Source organism: Equus przewalskii, chromosome 22, assembly GCF_037783145.1.
Source record: "Equus przewalskii isolate Varuska chromosome 22, EquPr2, whole genome shotgun sequence".
Classification (NCBI taxonomy): Eukaryota; Metazoa; Chordata; class Mammalia; order Perissodactyla; family Equidae; genus Equus; species Equus przewalskii.
In genome coordinates this window covers 25,578,535-25,594,962 of record NC_091852.1, presented here as the reverse complement: position 1 = coordinate 25,594,962, position 16,428 = coordinate 25,578,535, and the positions used below count along the sequence as shown (strand labels likewise).

The 16,428-nt window shown below is 37.8% G+C and overlaps 2 protein-coding genes across 4 annotated transcripts in view; one reads left to right on the top strand and one right to left on the bottom strand.

Moving 5' to 3' along the window:
* Positions 1 to 11,502, bottom strand: part of IL33 (interleukin 33) — a 158,006-nt gene extending 146,504 nt beyond the window's left edge. Inside the window, exon 1 of one of the 3 annotated variants that reach the window (XM_070590052.1) lies at positions 11,417 to 11,502. The gene's annotated coding sequence lies outside the window, so the exon portion shown is untranslated. The remainder of the gene's footprint in view (positions 1 to 11,416) is intronic. The other 2 variants (XM_070590028.1, XM_070590040.1) reach the window with 2 other exon arrangements.
* A 27-nt stretch (positions 11,503 to 11,529) lies between these two features.
* Positions 11,530 to 16,180, top strand: RANBP6 (RAN binding protein 6). Its single transcript, XM_008539194.2, has one exon. It carries the CDS (start codon positions 11,586 to 11,588, stop codon positions 14,901 to 14,903), a length of 3,318 nt encoding a protein of 1,105 aa, XP_008537416.2. The 5' UTR covers positions 11,530 to 11,585; the 3' UTR covers positions 14,904 to 16,180.
* Positions 16,181 to 16,428: the final 248 nt, after the last annotated feature.

Here is a 16,428-nt window from a genome sequence, read left to right as displayed (position 1 = left end):
TAACCACCATTCTGGATCCTCAGCTAAGTCATCAGGGGCCACTAGCAACAGATCACTTACCAACAGTCCACCAATGTTGTGTTGCTGGTGTGACTTATCTTGGGTAATTAATGAGAGATGTGATTGTGCCTCTAATTTGCTTTGCTTTAATTACTACCAAAATGGAGAATTTTTTCCTGTCAAGATTATAGTCTATATTTCTTCATTGGTAAACCACCTGCTCTGGCCGTTTATCAAATAGGATATAAATCTTTTGTACTTTTTAGTCTATGATTTTTCAAATAATTTCACTGTTACCATGTAGTCACATCTGTAAATTGTCCTAAAAGGGTCTTAACGGTATTGATCTTATACATTTGTATAAATATATTTGCATAAATTAGCACATTGAGGATAATAATATTTCCATATTTTAAAATCTCTTTTTTTGTTAAACTACCTTTCTAATCCTTGGTTTTAATAATTTCTGTTTTTTCTCTTTTAAAAACTAATAGATTCTATGAGTTCATGTAAAGATCCTAGCATGAAACAGAAAATATATTTAGAAAGTGTTACTCAAGAGATTGTACTGAAAGGATTATTTACAAAGACTCAGGCAAGGTTAAGAGAACACAACAAAGTACAGGGACTAAGAACAATTATACACTTATACCATCTTTAAGCCTAAAAAGGAAATGGGAGAAAATGAGCCTAGAGTTTCTAACATGGAAGAAAGTACCCCTTATGAGAACTGTAACTATAAATGCATCTAGTACCAGTGGGGAGAGAACAGGGTGGGGAGAGGGGACTAAATACTCTAGCCCCTCTTCCTAATCTTTTGCCGATGCCTCTCATTGGCCAATCCAACTAGAACCTGGAGAGAAAGGGAGCCTGTGTGAGGCAGCCTGTAGATGTCAGCCTCCAGCTACAGAAAAGGGCAGAGAATGTAATGAGGGAAGGGTGTGATGGAGAACAAGCAGCACATAATGATACTCATGGTCTTTCATTTTTCTGCACATCTTCTGAGCGAAGACATTCTGGACTACTTTATCAAGGATGTTTGTGTAGTGGATAGGAGAAGATAGAGAGAATGTCTCCCTCTGGAGCAAAGGGCAAGCATGATTACTGTCCAGAATAAAGAGATAATGTCTCCCTCTGGAGGAAAAGCAGTTAGGCTTATTGACTACAATAAAAGTTTCAAGTATCTAAGCTCAGTGTTTCTCTCCTATAATATAATCCACAGTGTGTGCAGCTGTCATCTATCCCTCTTTGCATCACGCTGTAGGAATTGGGGTTTGGGAACTGGTGAAAAATGCCAGTACTCTGACTACTGCTATTGCTGTGAGTAATAAACTATTTTTTCTCTCTGATGCAGGAGTCTCAGATCTTTTACCATCACCCATGAAACTATGGCAGACTAACTTATTAGCTTTGAAGTAGGGTAAAATTTCAGACCCCCCTTCACAGCTCTTGACAACTCAAAAAAGAGAAAGTCAAACAGGTGCCAGCCCGGTGATGTAATGGTTAAGTTCATGTGCTCCGCTTCAGTGGCTCAGGGTTCATGGGTTCAGAGGTCAGGCACAGATCTATGCACTGCTCATCAAGCCATGCTGTGGTGACCTCCCACATACAAAAAAATAGAGGAAGATTGGAATAGATGTTAGCTCAGTGGCAATCTTCCTCAAGCAAAAAGAGGAAGATTGGCAACAGATGTTAGCTCAGGGCCAATCTTCCTAACAGGAAAAAAAAAAAAAGAAAAGAAAGCCAAGCAGAACATAATGAGACAACCATATTTGGCACCATCAGAGGTAGTTATTACACAACTCCCTTACTCCAAAAATTGATAAAGAGAAAGAATTAAACACTCCTTCACAGTGACCAAATAGCCTCAGATAATGAGGTAGAACTCTTCAATACAGAAAAATGCCAGGGGCCGGCCCGGTGGCACAGTGGTTAAGTGCACACCTTCTGCTTTGGCAGCCCGGGGTTTGCCGGTTTGGATCCCGGTTGTGGACACTGCACCGCTTGGCACGCCATGCTGTGGTAGGCATCCCACATATAAAGTAGAGGAAGATGGGCACGATGTTAGCTCAGGGCCAGTCTTCCTCAGCCAAAAGAGGAGGATTGGCATCAGCTAGTTCAGGGCTAATCTTCCTCAAAAAAAAAAAAAAAAAAAAAAACAGAAAAATGCCAGCTTATAAACATAGAAGAGATGATGGAGTTAGAAAAATAATTACCTTTCTCCTGCTCCTGGATGAAACAACTGATTCAGACAAGAACAATTTGCAGGCAGTCAAAGTATCACCCCACAGGTAACTTATTGGTCTCAAGAGGAAAAACAAAATGGAGAGATCAGGCAGCCACTACTTAAAGCTTAGTAACAATAATCGTAGGACAACCACATATTATGTGCATCTTGATATAATGCATATGAAGTACATAGCATCACTTATAAAGGATTCTTGTCAAGAATGTTTAACTCGAATCTAATTTACCTTTACAGCTAATGTGTTTTAGCAAATCATATTTTTCCAAAACTTAAAAATTGATTGAAAGTTAGGATAATCAACTATCTCCCTTTGCCTGGGACTGTCCCAGGATCCAAAGTCCTGCATTCCAAGAAAACCCAGTGTTGGGCAAATCAGGACAGTTGGTCACGATATTGCAAGTTTAACCAATTACACCCTTCATAATTCTAATACATCAGATTTTCCTAAATCTTGTAGAAGTAGACATACAATAATAAATTAGACATATAACAATACAATGGCTGCAAAAGAGATTAGTACACGAATGCCAGTTTTATACTAACAAAAGTTCTAATTCAATGGATAAATAATTTATTCTTCATTACCTCATTATTACTTCTTCCTAGATATACAATTTCCTCAACTTACCTAGAAAGTCAAGGTTATTTCTCACACCAGCTAAAGATGCAGATAAAACTGTTTTGGTGGGGGCTGGCCTTGTGGCCGAGTGGCTAAGTTTGCGTGCTCCACTTCATTGGCCCAGGGTTTTGCCGGATCAGATCCTGGGCGTAGACATGGCACCGCTCATCAAGCCATGCTGAGGTGGAGTCCCACATAGCACAACCAGAAGGGCCTGCAACTAGTATATACAACTATGTACTGAGCGGCTTTGGGGAGAAGAAGAAGGGGAAAAAAAGATTAACAACAGATGATAGCTCAGGTGCAAATCCTTAAGTAAAAAAAAATTGTTTTGGCAACTTCCAAGATGATGTTACCAAGTACACTGCACAATTGAACAGCTCCTTTTTGTAGTTTATATTTTGTCTGTTACACAAGAAACTGTCCAAAACATTATCTCTAATTAACCAGATATATTTTCCTTTTTTTAACCCTAATATTATTAGAGGTAGTAGTAGTAATACCAAAGAGATAATTTTCTGAGTGTTTTATCTTTACAAGAGAGTTTAATATGTCTGCTTTGTCTTTTTTCTTAAAATTACAGCTAATATAATTTATAATTGATTGTTTGGAGTAGGGCCCAATCTGCTTCCTACTTTGGTTCTTTTCTCATTCTCCACAACCACTGCCCCTGGGCATTGCTTCTCCTGGGCTCTCCCTAACCTTGGGAGTAGGGGCCAAACATTCTAATTTTAGGAGAACACAAAATGACACCAAATTTCTGGATGGTTAATATCCTCTACCAATCACTATCATAATTTTCCTCTGCATCAGCTATTTTATTTGCATTTAATTTTTAAAAAATCTATCTGTATTCACCTTTATTTGTTATGATAATCAAATCTATTAATACTTGCAAGTACTATGTAAATATTCTCACCCATCTGGAGAAGCCAGTCGAGTACTCACCTTGTGAGCTTTCTGTTCCCTCCAATTCATTACGTTTTTATGTAGTTTTAGGTATTCTGAATCACTGCCATGTAATTCTTAAAGATGGTAAGAGTGTTCTGCTACTGTACTTAATATGCCTGGAAGTAAGAGGCAATATGCCAGGAAATACACAAAATCTCAGGTTAAACTTGGCTGGTCTTCCTGGCATAAGCTAAGAGTTCCAGACTAGATTGTAAATTTCATGAAGGTAGGCATTCTGCCTGATTTATTAACTATTGTATCTCCAATGCCCCAGCACAGTGCCTGAAACGTAGTGGGTACTCAATAAATATTTGTTGAATAAGTGAATGAAGTAGAAGGCTAGGAGAGAAAACAATTTCATATGAAAAAACTTGAAAATATTATCAATTGGAACATCATATTCACATAAAAAATTTAAGTTTAAACATAAGCTACTCCAGGTTACAGCCCCAGATGTCAGGAATATCTTTCTCCTCAGCTATGTTTTGGGAAAAGGTCTGGGTGGAGTGGAAAAGCTGAGATATTATTCTAAATCAATAAGTTTACATTGAAAAGAAATAAGAAATTTGCTTTTAGTTTTTTCTAGCCCAGTATTTAATTTTTCAATGCACAGTATGTATAGATTTCAAAAAGTTCCTAATTATACTCAAATTTCACAAATTTGTAGGGGCTTTAAGTAGGTTAAAACTATCTTAAATTTACCGTAGACTAGAGAGGGATTTCTAAAAATTAAAATGTTCAGTGATTTGTCAGAATCTCATTATATATGTCTAAATATATATATATATATATTTAGAATCTTATATAAGATTTTAGAATCTTATTATATATTCTTCACAATAAAGCCAGAAAAAAAAGTCCCAGGTTAATAAATTGGATTATGAATATTTTCTATTTACTTTAAAGCCAGAATTAGAGCTCTTACAGAAGATTATCTCATAACAAAAAGAGATATTACTAGAATGAATGAACAATGAATATCTTCACTAGACATTTTCACTGGGGGTACAGAGGGGATTTTATGTCTCTTATGTCTCTTTTATTCTGTAACAATCCTCTTTACCTTTTTGGATGAGAAATTGGGTCATTTTTCAAAAAGAACAAAAATGATGGAAGACTATAACTACCTAGGCTCAAGATTTACTATAAAGCTACAGTAATGAAGACAGTTGGTATGGCAGTGGAGTAAGGATAGACACATAGATTAATGGAACAAAATAGTTCAGAAATAGGACTACATATATATGGTCAATTGATATTCAACAAAAGTGTCAAGGTAATTCAATGGGGTAAAAGTGGAACAACTGTAAATCCACATGCAAAAGGTAATGACCCTCAACCCATGCCTCACACCATATACAAAAATCAAATGTAAAACATAAAACTATAAAACTTATAGAAGAGAATATTAGAGAAAATCTTTGTGACCTTGAGTTAGGTAAAGATTTCTTAAATAGGACCTAAAAGGCACAAACCTTAAAATAAAAAAATTGATGAACTGAACTGCCTCAAACTTGAAAACTTTTGATTTTCTAACTAAAGACATAGTTAAGAAAAAGAAAAGGAGAAAATATTTTAAAACATATATCTGATAAAGGACTTATATCCAGAATATATAAAGAACTCTTAAAACTCAATAATGCAAGGACGAAAACTAGATCTTTAAAAATGGGCAAAAGGGGGCCAGCTCCGTGGCCGAGTGGTGAAGTTCACGTGCTCCGCTGCGGCAGCCCAGGGTTTGGATCCTGGGCGTGGACATGGCACTGCTCGTCAGGCCACGTTGAGGTGGTGTCCCACATCCCACAACTAGAAGGACCTGCAACTAAGATATACAACTGTGTACAGGAGGGGTTTGGGGAGATAAAGCAGAAAAAAAAAAAGGGCAAAAGATTTGAATAAACACCTCACCAAAGAAGATACACAAATGGCAAAAAAGCACATGAAAAGATGCTCAATACTGTTAGTCCTTAGGGAAATGCAAACTAAAATCACAATCAGATACCACAACATACTCACTAGAATGACTAAAATTTAAAAGACTGACAATCCCAAGTGCTGACAAGATGGGAAGCAACTGGCACTTTCATACATTGCTATTGGAATGCAAAATGGTATGTCCACTTTGGAAAGTATTTGGCGGTTTCATATAAACCTACACTTAGCATTTGACCAAGCCATTCCACTGCTAGTGTTTGTCAAGAGAAACGAAAACATATCTTTATAGAAAAACTTGTCCTCATATGTTCATAGGAGCTTTATTCATAATAGCCTAAAACTGGGAAACCCCAAATGTCTATCAATTGGTGAATGCATAAACAAATTGTGGTGAATTCATATGATGGAATACTACTATATTTATATGATGGAATAAAAAGGAACAAACATGCAACAGAATGGATGAATGTCAGAAGCAGTGTGCTAAGATAAAGCCACCAGACACAGAAAGCCACATGCTGAATGATTCCATTTACATGAAATGCTAGATGAGACAAAGCTATAGCAACAGAAATCAGATCAGTGGTTGCTTAGAGCCAGAAGTGGGGAAAGGAGATTGTCTACTGAGGGACCCAAGGGAACTTTTAGGGGTAATGAAAATATTCTATATATATGATTGTAGTCATGGTTACTTGACTGTAATCTAATTATATACTTAAAATTGGTGAATTTTATTACATATAAATTATATGTCAATAAACATGATATAAAATAAATATACCTCATAGGTGATGCAGTGTACTTCCTATTGTATCACTGAATGCCTGGTATATAAGTCAAGGTCCAGTTGGGAAAACAAACCACATTAAGTACTTCAAGAGGAGATTTGATTTAAAGGATTGGTTACACAGGTGTGAGAGACCTGAAAGAGTAAATAAATAGCACCAAGGTAATCAAAATATGATAACTGAGGGGCCAGCCTGGTGGCATAGCAGTTGGGTTCACGTGCTCTGCTTTGGTGTCCTGGGGTTCACAGGCTTGGATCCCAGGCGCAGACCTAGTACAAGTCATCAAGCCACACTGTGGTGGCATCCCACATAAAATAGAGGAAGAGTAGCACAGACGTTAGCTCAGCAACAGCCTTCCTCAAGCAAAAAGAGGAAGACTGGCAACAGATATTAGCTCAGGGCCAATCTTCCTCAATAAATAAAAATGATGATAACTGAAGGAACTGTTACCATGCCTGAGGGAAGCTGAGGGAACAAAATGGAACTGGTATCTTTAAACTCAAAGGAGGGACCTCCCAGAGCTGTAGGTGAAACCTCTGAGTAAGGGGTGCCCCCAAGCTACCGCTGCACTGTCTGCAGAGATGAGACATTGGGTTTTTTGAGTGTTGCAAGAGGAAGGAAATTGCTGCCACCAAGAGGAAAGGCCATTGCTGGGACAATCCAGACAATAAAAGGAACAACAGGAAGGATTAACCCCTTTTCTATCCTCCAATCTCTAGTGGCTCCTTACTGGTAAAACCTACCAGTGACCCAGCTATGAAAAGAGAAATTCTGTTTCCGGAGCCTAACCTCAGTATCAGAGAATAAATTATAGGAAGTATGGATGTGGAGCTGAAAGACAACAGGCAAATGACACCTCTGGTTTATCCTACTTTTAATAGTAAGACTAATTAGTAATTTCAGGTGGTTTCAGCTTAATTCTTCTATTATTAAATTCCCAATCAATGTTTCATTTAATGGTTTTAGCATCCATTGGTTACTATTACCTAGATTCATTCTTTCTTTTGAGATTATGACACAGCAATTTTCTAATTTTAGCATTTCTTTGTGCACTTATTAGCTGAAATTCTATAAAGAAGAATGTACCCTCATCAACTATGTGGTTATCCTGCACAGTTTGTACAGGAAAGATAAGAAAAATCTTGATTATTTCCCTTTATCAATTTTCAGAGTTGGTGACCTAGCAACCTCCAAAAATGATTAATGAGCTAGTGGCTTTTGTTAATTGTAGAAAATCATCCCTTTTGTTTATTTTTGATGTTTTTTAACCCATTGTAGGCATTATTCTTTTTGATATTCAGATTGTCCCATTTTAGGCCAGTGAGAGACTTTATGGTATTTTTGTTTTCTGTATTTTTATTTATTTTGGATTATTCTTGTAAAAATGTCAAGTATGTACAATGTAATTCTATCCTCCTCATTTAACTCTAAATCTCTCAGATCTTGGAAGAAATTTGCAACTTATTTTGCACTTTCCTCACTTAGTAAGCTGCTAACAAGCACTTGAATTGTGTAGTATTGAGCCACGTTATGGAAATATTCTTAAATGGCTCTCGACAGTGCAAACAAATTTAAAAGCCAAATTTAATTACAAAATTTAATAGAATTGTTCAACTCTAATGAAGTCTGCAAGTCCAGTCTTGAAATCTAGGGTATTATGTGTGTTCCTTGGGGGAAAACAAGAAAGGAAATAACAATGCAAAAAGTAAAAAGAACAGAATTATGTAATCGAGAGAGGAAGTACCTTAAGATTTTAAATCAGTGTATGTTTTTCTAAAAATAAAAGATCACACATAATTTTCCTAAAATGGTCAGTTTAGCTCCTACTGTTAAAACGATTGTCACTATAGCATTTAGAGAACAAAATATGGACCCTGGGAATCACCTTCTTGGGGAAACCTCTTATTCCTCCAGAAAGAGTTAGTAGTCTTTTGGTCTGCATTAATACTGTTGTTTATTCATATATAGGTAAATAAATAGGTAAATTGCAGTACCTCCAACCAGACGCCCAGGCCAAAACTTGGGGAAATTTCCTAAGCTTCTCCTTCCCCTCTAAGTGCTATACAACTTCTTAAAACCTCACTAATCCTTGCCCTCTTTTCTTTTCCTCCACCACTGCTATGGTTTAGACTTTCAGCTTAACTGAACTAGGTTATTGGCCTCCTAAATGCCCCATCTTCACACTATTATAAAAAAAAATCTTTCTAAAAATTTATTATTTCACAGCCCTTGATTAAAATCCTTAAACAGCTCATCATTACCTTTAAGGAAAAAACCCCAATAACACAGAGTATCAGACCCTTCAGGATCTGGCCTCTATTTAACTTTCTGTCTTCCTCTTTCCTGCCTCCTGTGTCATCCCCAGGCCCCCTCAAGTCCCATACCCAATGCTCCAGCAATTCTGAAATACTGGCAGAATTCTTACCACACTAGGCTCTAACACCTCTCTGCATTTGAAAAAAGCTGTTCCATGTACTTAGAACAACCTTCTTCTCTTTCTTCAAATAGCTAATGAAGATTCATCCTTCAAAAGTCAGCCCTGATATCACCTCCTCTGGGAAGCCTTACCTGATTTCTCCCACACCCAGATTAGATCAGCTGTCTCCATAACCCCATATGGTTCCATGAGAGACTCACCGTCACCACAGTGATCACTACACTATGTGACATTTACTGTCTCTTATGAGCATCCTTACGTATTTAATCTTTGCCCCTAGCATCCAGCACCATGTTTGAGTATACCCTCAATGAATGTTTGCTGAGAGAATAAATGAATAATTGCATAATCCAGCATTTTCCAAGCATTTTTTCAAAGTAGTTGTACCAATTTACATATATCAAAAATGTAACTGATACCCTGTTGTTCCACATCCTCACCAACCCTTGATATTGACAGACTTTTAAATTTAAAACATTGTGGTGGGTCTGTTGTATTTTGTAGTTTTTAATGTCTTAAATATGCTAATAGATACAGTTTTAAGAAGAACCTTTCACCTCTCATATACTTATTAACATTTCCTGAAACAGCAAATGCAAAGGCTCTGCAGTTAGATTATTTCAAGGAACAGTAAGAAAACCAGCGAATCTGGTGCAAGATGCAAAACTATAGTCATGATCTTGGAATAAGAACCAGAATTGATCTCATCAGTAGTTCTCAAATTTTGGTATTTATATGAAAATCCAGTGTGCTTGTTAAAATTGAACATTCTTGGGTTGCATTCCCCAGAATTCTGATTCACTAGTTCAGACTTTGAGCCCTAATATCTACATTTAAAAAAAAGTATCTCAAGTGATTCTGATGAAGTTGGTTGTCAGTCCACAGAAAGAAACAGTGTTTAGAGAGTAACATTTCTTCCTAAATGAGCATAGTATTACATATTACAATGTAATTTATGAGACTAACTACTTAGTCTATCATTTCATTAATGCAAAAGCTGTGATTTTCTATCTTTGTGGGTATATGCAGCAGCATTTTACAAAACTAAAATTAAGCCCGAACTACAACTAGAATATACAACTATGTACTGGGGGACTTTGGGGAGAAGAAGAAGAAGAAAAAAAAAGATTGGCAACAGATGTTAGCTCAGGACCAATCTTCAAAAACAAAAAAATTAAGCTCACTGGAGAAGTTTAAGACTGACTTTGCAATAAGTAAGTTAAGACCAACTTTGCACTAAGTAAAGGCCTCTAATCATGTTGCAAAGCCAAGAGTAATTATGGGGAAGTGCTATGGTGAAAGATCACTGGTGTTGCCTTCACAACAGGTGGATTTAGACAGCTGTGTCATCTTAGGCAAATCCCTTAACCTCCCTGAGTTTCCATTTCTCACATAAAATTAGTATTATATCTATCTTACCAACTTTGCAAACCTGTATAATGGTCAAAATGACAGAATGGCAAAGTGCTAATACAAAAGTAAGATCTAATCATTGTTAGAGATCTTAGAAGATCTAATCATTCAATCCTTGTTTTTGATTGACAAAACTGCCTAATTAAAGAAACAATATTTATCCTCAGGGGCATTTGTTTCTTGAAATAATCTCAGCATCTTCCTACCAAAAGGAAGACTGTAAAAGGATTTTACCGTTTAGACAACATGCAAGGAAAACCTTGAGTGATATGACCAAGGATACAAAATTAATTTAGAGATAAGACCAAGATTCAAGTCTTCTGATTACTAGGCTAGGTACACCTTCCACTATACTTTATTCAGTTGTCTTTCTCATTCTTTATTTTAATCCACAGGTCAGGTGATTCTGACACACATCAGAGTTTGAACATCACTGCTCTACTGCATTAGGTGTGGTAGTGGGGTGGTAATCATTGTCTTTATCTTTTATTGCACTAATTTGATAAAAAGCTTTATTGAGGTATTATGCATATATCATACAATTCACCGGTCTAAATTGTACAAATCAATTGTACTAGTCAATGCAGACTATTTTAGTATAATCACAGAATTGTGCAACAATCACCACAATCAATTTTAGAACATTCTCATCACCCAAAAAGAAACTGCCTGACAGCATTCTCCATTCTCCCCTCCCCCCAGCCTCTGGCAACCACTAATGTACTTTCCGTATAGACTTGCCTATTCAAGACCTTTCATATATATGGAATGATACAATACGTGGCCTTTTGTGGTGGGCTGTTTTCACTTAGCGAGATTTCAAGATGTACTTACTGTTTTAAAATTGTCAGGGTAACAATAGAGAGAGTGTAGGAATAAAGAAACGGAGAAAAAAATCACCCATAAACCCCACTCTAATACAATCAATATCACAATTTTCTTTCTTTTCTTCCCCGCTCTGCAGTGCACTTTTGTCTGATTAGAAAACAGGTGGAGGACGACCCTCGCGCCCATCCCGCTCTCACCTATCCCCGGGACCGCCCGGCTCCCCAGCTCCCAGAGCGCACCCGGAGAGCCCCGGCAGCGGGGGAAGAAGCGGCCCCGCCCATCCCTGCCGGCGCCTCGCTTGCGTCACTGCTTCCGGCCGCAGGCCCGCTCCCTCCTTTCCGGTCGCGGTTTCTTTGACAGAGCGCGATGGCGGCGACCGGGTCTGCAGGGATACCGGCGACCGTGTCGGGAAAGCAAGAGTTTTACCAGCTTTTGAAGAACCTGATAAATCCAAGCTGTATGGTCCGGAGGCAGGCAGAGGAAATCTATGAAAATATCCCAGGTCTGTGTAAGACTACATTCCTCTTAGATGCTGTCAGAAATAGAAGAGCAGGTTATGAGGTGAGACAAATGGCAGCCGCACTGCTACGACGGCTTTTGTCCTCTGGGTTTGAGGAAGTCTATCCAAATCTCCCCTCTGATGTTCAGAGGGACGTCAAGATTGAACTGATCCTGGCTGTTAAATTAGAAACACATGCTAGCATGAGGAAAAAACTTTGTGATATTTTTGCAGTGCTGGCCAGGAATTTGATAGACGAGGATGGCACTAACCACTGGCCTGAAGGTCTGAAGTTCCTTATTGATTCAATCTACTCTAAAAATGTGGTTCTCTGGGAGGTTGCACTTCACGTTTTCTGGCACTTTCCTGGGATTTTTGGGAACCAAGAGCGGCACGATTTGGATATCATCAAACGGTTGTTGGACCAGTGTATTCAAGATCAAGAACATCCAGCAATCAGGACGTTATCTGCTAGAGCCGCCGCTGCATTTGTACTTGCTAATGAGAATAATATTGCTCTTTTCAAAGACTTTGCAGACTTGCTTCCTGGAATCTTACAGGCTGTGAATGATTCATGCTACCAGGATGATGATTCTGTGCTAGAATCCCTTGTTGAGATTGCAGATACTGTACCTAAATACTTGGGTCCTTATTTAGAAGATACTCTGCAGTTGAGTCTAAAGTTGTGTGGAGACTCTAGACTTAGTAATCTGCAACGCCAACTGGCCCTTGAAGTTATAGTGACCTTGTCTGAAACTGCAACCCCAATGTTAAAAAAACATACAAATATTATTGCACAAGCAATTCCTCATATATTAGCAATGATGGTTGATCTACAAGATGATGAGGACTGGGTAAATGCTGATGAAATGGAAGAAGATGATTTTGACAGCAATGCAGTTGCTGCTGAGAGTGCACTAGACAGATTGGCTTGTGGGCTCGGAGGAAAACTTGTTTTACCAATGACTAAGGAGCATATCATGCAGATGCTTCAGAGCCCAGACTGGAAATATCGACATGCTGGATTAATGGCCTTATCTGCCATTGGAGAAGGATGCCATCAGCAAATGGAATCAATTCTAGATGAAACAGTTAACTCTGTTTTGCTTTTTCTTCAGGATCCGCATCCTAGGGTGAGGGCTGCAGCCTGTACTACACTTGGACAGATGGCCACAGATTTTGCACCTAACTTCCAAAAGAAATTCCATGAAACAGTGATTGCAGCTCTGTTGCGTACCATGGAGAATCAAGGTAATCAGCGTGTGCAATCACATGCAGCTTCCGCGCTTATTATTTTTATTGAAGACTGCCCCAAATCATTGCTAGTTCTATATTTGGATAGTATGGTGAGAAATCTGCATTCCATCTTGGTGATTAAACTTCAAGAGTTGATTCGGAATGGAACTAAGTTGGCCTTGGAACAGCTTGTGACAACCATTGCCTCAGTTGCGGATACTATAGAAGAAAAGTTTGTTCCCTATTATGACATATTTATGCCCTCACTAAAGCACATTGTTGAACTCGCTGTTCAAAAGGAACTCAAGCTTCTGAAAGGAAAAACTATTGAATGTATTAGTCATGTTGGTCTTGCTGTTGGGAAGGAAAAATTTATGCAGGATGCATCAAATGTGATGCAGCTATTATTGAAGACACAATCAGACTTAAATAATATGGAAGATGATGACCCTCAGACCTCTTACATGATTTCAGCATGGGCTCGAATGTGTAAAATTCTTGGAAATGATTTTCAGCAGTACCTTCCATTGGTTATTGAGCCTCTTATTAAGACTGCTTCAGCTAAACCTGATGTCGCTCTCTTAGACACACAAGACGTGGAGAATATGAGTGATGATGATGGATGGCAATTTGTAAATCTTGGAGACCAGCAAAGTTTTGGAATTAAAACTTCAGGACTTGAAGCAAAAGCAACTGCTTGCCAGATGTTGGTTTACTATGCTAAGGAGTTAAGGGAAGGCTTTGTGGAATATACAGAACAAGTTGTAAAGCTGATGGTTCCTTTACTGAAATTTTATTTCCATGACAATGTTCGAGTGGCAGCAGCAGAGTCCATGCCTTTTCTCCTGGAATGTGCAAGAACTCGTGGCCCAGAGTATCTTGCACAGATGTGGCAATTCATATGTGATCCCTTAATCAAGGCTATTGGGACTGAACCTGATACAGATGTACTGTCAGAAATAATGAATTCTTTTGCAAAGTCCATTGAAGTAATGGGAGATGGGTGCCTTAATGATGAACACTTGGAAGAACTGGGAGAAATATTGAAAGCAAAACTTGAAGGGCACTTTAAAAATCAAGAATTGAGACAGGTTAAAAGACAGGAAGAAAACTATGACCAGCAGGTTGAAATGTCTCTGCAAGATGAAGATGAATGTGATGTTTATATTCTGACCAAAGTATCAGATATTTTGCACTCATTATTTAGTACTTATAAGGAAAAGATTTTACCATGGTTTGAACAGCTGCTCCCATTAATTGTAAATCTAATTTGTTCCAGTAGGCCATGGCCAGACAGACAGTGGGGATTGTGCATATTTGACGATATCATAGAGCACTGCAGTCCAACCTCTTTTAAATATGTAGAATATTTTCGGTGGCCAATGCTACTAAATATGCGAGACAACAACCCTGAAGTCAGGCAAGCTGCTGCTTATGGCCTGGGTGTTATGGCACAGTTTGGTGGAGATGACTATCGTTCTTTATGTTCAGAAGCTGTTCCACTGCTGGTAAAAGTTATTAAGTGTGCAAATTCCAAAACCAAAAAAAATGTCATTGCTACAGAGAACTGTATCTCAGCAGTAGGGAAGATTTTGAGGTTTAAGCCTAACTGTGTAAATGTAGATGAAATTCTTCCACACTGGTTATCATGGCTTCCACTGCATGAAGATAAAGAGGAAGCTATTCAGACTTTGAGTTTTCTCTGTGACTTAATTGAAAGTAACCATCCAGTTGTACTTGGTCCAAATAATTCCAATCTTCCCAAAATAATCAGTATAATTGCAGAAGGAAAAATTAATGAGACTATTAACTATGAAGATCCTTGTGCCAAACGCCTAGCTAATGTCGTGCGTCAGGTACAGACTTCTGAAGAACTCTGGTTGGAATGCGTATCCCAACTTGATAATGAGCAGCAGGAAGCCTTACAGGAGTTGCTAAATTTTGCTTGAAGCACTTTAATATCACTTGAATATCATCTACCATAAAAGTAACTCCAAATAAGTGTTGTGAATGACTTCTATTATAACTGAGAGAATTGTTCTCTCCCTACTAAGCAGTTTATATTTCTTCCCTGTGTTTCTCTAGGATTAGTTAGTGTTATAGCCTTGTGTTCACCTTGCATGTTTTTATCTCTTAAATACAGATTTTGATGACAACCTTTGCTTCTGTTGTCTTAGAATGTTTGTCACCTTTCCCCTAGTTGATGTGAAGTATATAAATTGTCGCTGTTTGTCTGAATCATTGATGCTGGATAAGCAATATGCTTGGTTTCAAGATGTGCTGCCTATCACAAGATGCTAAGAGCTCACAAAGATAGCATAAGAGAACTTCCAGGACAAACATCTTTGGAATTATGGGTGAAGAATATAGTGGCAGGCTTATCCCTCCTTGATAATACTGGTTTTCTTGGTAATGAGAAGATGCTGAAATTGGGAGAGAGTTTTGAGATATTGCAGATGTGGGGAGTTTTCTCTATAATGTATATGAACCTTTTCATATTGTCCTCCTGAGAAATAGGTGAGACATATCCATATTCTAGTTCCCAAGGTGTCCAGCTGAGAGTTATGAGAACTTTAAAATCTCCTTAGCCAGAACAGTCTCTCTTTTTTAAGTTATCCAGGACTCTAAGAACCATGGTTACTGAAAAGGGTGTCCTGGTACATCTAACATTGGTAGCATGTAACATACTGTAACACAGTATTTGACAAATATTAAGTAATTGATATTTGTGGGAGTCAATCAGTGTTATGTGTTTGAGCAGAATATTGCATTGTGTATGTATGCCATTTCCTCCCTGAAAAGCAATTCAACAAGAAGAGAAGCCCTGATTCAAAATGAGGCTTAAATAGATTTCTATTTTGAATAAGTTCTTAATAGATTCTATAGTAGCACTGAAGAGTATTCTATTGTGAAAATGAAAGGAAAGCAAAATTAATTTTATCTTTAAACATGAAAAAGAAACAGCTTTGAGACCAGTCATTTAGTAGTTTATGCATTATAAGAAAACAGATCTATAAATCTAGGGTTAATTATATTAATTGGAATGTCAGTCTTTAATGTTGAGCTTTTGTTAGGGTAGGATAAAAGCTTTCTACTCAGCAAATCATTGATCCAAAATTTAAAAATAAATACATCTGTCATGATTTCCTGTGGCTATTGTGAGCACTGTGTATGTATTTAGCAAATATTTAAGACCTAGTAAGTGCTTAATAAATGGTAACTGTTACTGCTTTGTTGTTTGTACCTCCACTGTGTTCTTTTTTATGGTTTGGAATTCCTCTTATGTTAGGATTTCCCTGATTCACCCTCTACCAATTCAGATGAACAGGCCATCTAGGCCATTGTGGAAAGAGAGATGAACTTGAGGTTTTTAGATAAGCAATTCCTGTCCATTCCCTACAATTATTTATCATTAATGGGGGGGGAGGACATTAAGTACAGTATAGTCACAATTTTAAGTTTATTTAAGATAAA

Coding starts and splice junctions, on each gene's coding strand:
- RANBP6 (XM_008539194.2), top strand. CDS start 11,586: ATGGCGGCGACCGGGTCTGCAGGGATACCGGCGACCGTGTCGGGAAAG.